At 61.8% G+C, this 3,444-nt stretch overlaps 1 protein-coding gene across 1 annotated transcript in view; it reads left to right on the top strand.

Annotated features, from left to right (window-relative positions):
• Nucleotides 1–3,444, top strand: part of NFKB2 (nuclear factor of kappa light polypeptide gene enhancer in B-cells 2 (p49/p100)) — a gene marked incomplete at both ends in the record, with an annotated part of 6,024 nt that overhangs the window by 2,257 nt on the left and 323 nt on the right. The window contains 13 exons of the mRNA XM_010141287.1: nt 118–276; nt 377–481; nt 612–697; nt 823–961; nt 1,039–1,119; nt 1,233–1,271; nt 1,377–1,559; nt 1,666–1,807; nt 1,944–2,058; nt 2,255–2,462; nt 2,553–2,722; nt 2,872–2,974; nt 3,121–3,344. Coding sequence (XP_010139589.1) covers nt 118–276; nt 377–481; nt 612–697; nt 823–961; nt 1,039–1,119; nt 1,233–1,271; nt 1,377–1,559; nt 1,666–1,807; nt 1,944–2,058; nt 2,255–2,462; nt 2,553–2,722; nt 2,872–2,974; nt 3,121–3,344 — 1,754 coding nt within the window. The remainder of the gene's footprint in view (nt 1–117; nt 277–376; nt 482–611; nt 698–822; nt 962–1,038; nt 1,120–1,232; nt 1,272–1,376; nt 1,560–1,665; nt 1,808–1,943; nt 2,059–2,254; nt 2,463–2,552; nt 2,723–2,871; nt 2,975–3,120; nt 3,345–3,444) is intronic.

The raw sequence follows: 3,444 nt of genomic DNA, 5'->3' as shown, positions 1-3,444 counted from the left end.
TGGGCTTTGCCCCCCGGGGTTACCAGCCGAGGGACTGGGGCGGGAGGGCTTGGGCGAGGAGCCCTGCAGCCCCATCCCCTTGCCTAGCCTTGACGGGACCTCCCTGTGCCCTGGCAGAAGCAGAGCTGCGCGAGATCGAGCTGGAGGCAAAGGAGCTGAAGAAGGTGATGGACCTGAGCATTGTGCGGTTGCGATTCACTGCCTACCTCCGCGACAGCAGTGGGAACTTCACACTGGCCCTCCAGCCCGTCATCTCGGACCCCATCCATGACAGCAGTGAGCATGGGGACAGGTTGGGGAGGGGACAGGGCAGGACTGAGTAAGAAGCTGGATACAGGTGCCACAGCAGCTCCGTCCACCTCCTCTTGCTCTACAGAGTCCCCAGGAGCTTCGAACTTGAAGATCTCACGCATGGATAAGACGGCAGGCTCTGTGCGAGGAGGGGACGAGGTCTACTTGCTGTGTGATAAAGTTCAGAAAGGTAAAAGACATTCCCTTTAGCCTAAACCTTCTGGAGGAGCTGTGGCAGGAGAGATCCTCCAGGGTCTGTGTCCCTGGAGCCTGGCCGGCAGGGAGAGGCAGGTGGTGCCAGTGCCCCTTCTCTCCCAAAGATGACATCGAGGTGCGTTTCTACGAGGATGATGAGAACGGCTGGCAGGCCTTTGGGGACTTCTCCCCTACTGACGTGCACAAGCAGGTATGGGGGAGGTGGAGGGGTGTCCTGCCATGCCCCAAGACAGGTAGGCACCCTGCAGGATGGGGGAGACCCATTCCCAGCTCTGAGGAGGAGCGGGACCCCATGTCTGTCTGTCCTGCCCACAGTATGCCATCGTCTTCCGCACCCCCCCCTACCACAAGCCCAAGATCGACCGTCCCGTCACTGTCTTCCTACAGCTGAAGCGGAAACGGGGGGGCGACGTGAGTGACTCCAAGCAGTTCACCTACTACCCCGTGGTGGAAGGTGAGCACCCCTCGGGCAGGCCTGTGTGCTCCCTGCCGCTGGGGCTGCCCATCACCCTCCTGCCCCTCTCCCCGCAGATAAAGAAGAAGTAGAGAGGAAGCGCAAGAAAGTCCTGCCTCAGTTTCCCCAGCACTTTGGCGGGGGTTCACACATGGGAGGTGCCGGTGGTGGGGCCGGGGGTTTTGGCTCTGGAGGAAAGAAGTAGAGAGGAAGCGCAAGAAAGTCCTGCCTCAGTTTCCCCAGCACTTTGGCGGGGGTTCACACATGGGAGGTGCCGGTGGTGGGGCCGGGGGGTTTGGCTCTGGAGGAGGTGAGTGGGGACACATCTTCCCCTCCCTGCTTAGATGGCCATGGCCTGGCCCTGGGGGCTCCCTGCTCCCCTCCAGCCTCACCTGTCCTCCCTATTGCCCCACAGGTGGGAGCCTCAGCTTCCCCTACTCTCCTGGGCTGGCCTACAACAGCATCTACTCGCCCGGCCCCCACCCTGTGGGGGGCTACCAGGGGGGTGTGCAGATGAAGGGCCCTGAGGTGGAGGGGCACGGGAGCGACAGACAGGCACCTGCAGAGAGCCCATACGGCAAGGAGCTGCAGCAGCACGGTACGAGCAGCCTGGGCTGGGCTGAGGGCTGGGGAACATTGGCTGGAAGAGGTGGCACAGGTCAGATCTGCGGCACCTGGTGGTGATGTCCTGCTTCGCCCCTCAGCCCATTTCTGCCATCTGTGGATTCTGGCGCTGGCACGCTGCAATGCCCACGCCCTGCTTGACTACTCGGTCACCGCCGACCCCCGCATGCTGCTGGCAGTCCAGAGGCACTTGGCTGCATCGCAGGATGAGAATGGAGACACGTGAGTGCACGAGGGGTTTGCAGGGAGAACATGGGAGCCTTGTCGGGGTTCAGAGCCATTATAGGAGGTGGGAGGTAGCAGGGAGGACCTGGAGAAGTGTGGAGCTGAGCCAGGGGCCATCCTGCTCTCTCCACAGGCCTTTGCACCTCGCTATTATCCATGAGCAGACGGCTGTGATCAAGCAGCTGATTGAGGTCATTGCTAGCATCCCCAGTCAGCAGATCATCAACATCTCCAACAACCTGCAGCAGGTACATGTTTCCCAGAGCAGCCGGTTCTCCTCTACCTGAGTCTCGCTCCCATTTCCTGACCCCAGGGACTCCCACTGCTGCTCCCTCTGAGGGGAGGCTGCAGGACTGAGTACAGTGCAGCCACGCTGGCAAGGACGGTGCTGCAGAACTCGGCTTCTCTTACAAGAGGTGCTGAGGGCGTGCTGCTGTCCCGCAGACACCGCTGCACTTGGCAGTCATCACCAAGCAGCCCCAAGTGGTCCAGCTCCTGCTGCAAGCCCGCGCTGACCCTACCTTGCTGGACCGCTATGGCAATTCCCTGCTGCACCTGGCGCTCCAGGCTGGCGACGAAGAGATGCTGAGGACACTGCTGGCCCACCTGGGCTCGGCTGCCCCTTACCTGCTTCGCCTGCCCAACTTCCATGGTGAGTGGGGCTGGGAGACAATTGTCAGGAGCCCATTGGTGCTGTTGTGGACGCAGCCAGAGAGCTGCTGAGTCTGTCCCCTTGTTGCAGGCCTTCTGCCTGTGCACTTGGCCGTGAAGGCAAAGAGTTTGAATTGCCTGGACCTGCTGGTCAGGAAGGGAGCAGATGTGAACGCAGTGGAGAGGCAGGGCGGGAGGACCCCACTGCACCTGGCTGTGGAGATGGAGAACCTGAACATGGCCACCTACCTAGTGAAGAAGGTATGGGAGACTGGTGGCTTGGTGGCTGTGGGATGGGGCGCAGCCTCCTGCAGGACTCTGGCAGAAGTGAGGGGGCCCCTGTGATCTTGGGGTGATGGGGGGCAGTGCCCAGGGAGCTCATCCTCACGGTCTCATGTCTTTCTCCATAGCTGGGAGCAGATGTCAACAGCCGGACTTTTGCTGGGAACACCCCCCTTCACCTGGCTGCTGGCCTGGGTTCCCCTACCCTCACGAAACTGCTTCTCAAAGCTGGTAAGGTGCTGCCCTCCCTCCTCTCCCTTTTCTTCCACACAGCCCCGGCTGCCTGTGCTGGGGGTACCCAGGCTGACCCCTAGACACTCCACAGACCCCTGGGTTGATGTTCCCTTTTGTGGGCTCAGTTCACCCTTCCCTGACAGGGGCAGACGTGCTGTGCGAGAACGATGAGCCCGTGAGCCCATCCTCATCGGAAGCCAGCAGTGACACGGACGCTGACCCCGAGGAGCAGGAGCTGGCTATGGAGCTGGAGGAGCCAGCCATGGAGCATGGCACCAACCCTACGGCCCCAGCCCATGGGCAGGGGCAGGCAGGGCACAGGCAGCGCCACTGCCACACGCCCCTGGATCTGACTCGGAGCCAGAAGGTGCACAGCATGGCAGGACGAACCTCCTGGGAGCATTTCCATGAGGGCCACAGCATGGATGGGACAGAGCTCCAGGAGATGCTCCTGCGAGGCTGCCTGT

The sequence above is a fragment of the Buceros rhinoceros genome, unplaced genomic scaffold (genome assembly GCF_000710305.1).
Source record: "Buceros rhinoceros silvestris isolate BGI_N320 unplaced genomic scaffold, ASM71030v1 scaffold39268, whole genome shotgun sequence".
NCBI classification, from domain to species: domain Eukaryota; kingdom Metazoa; phylum Chordata; class Aves; order Bucerotiformes; family Bucerotidae; genus Buceros; species Buceros rhinoceros.
This window is presented reverse-complemented; position numbering and strand designations above follow the sequence as displayed.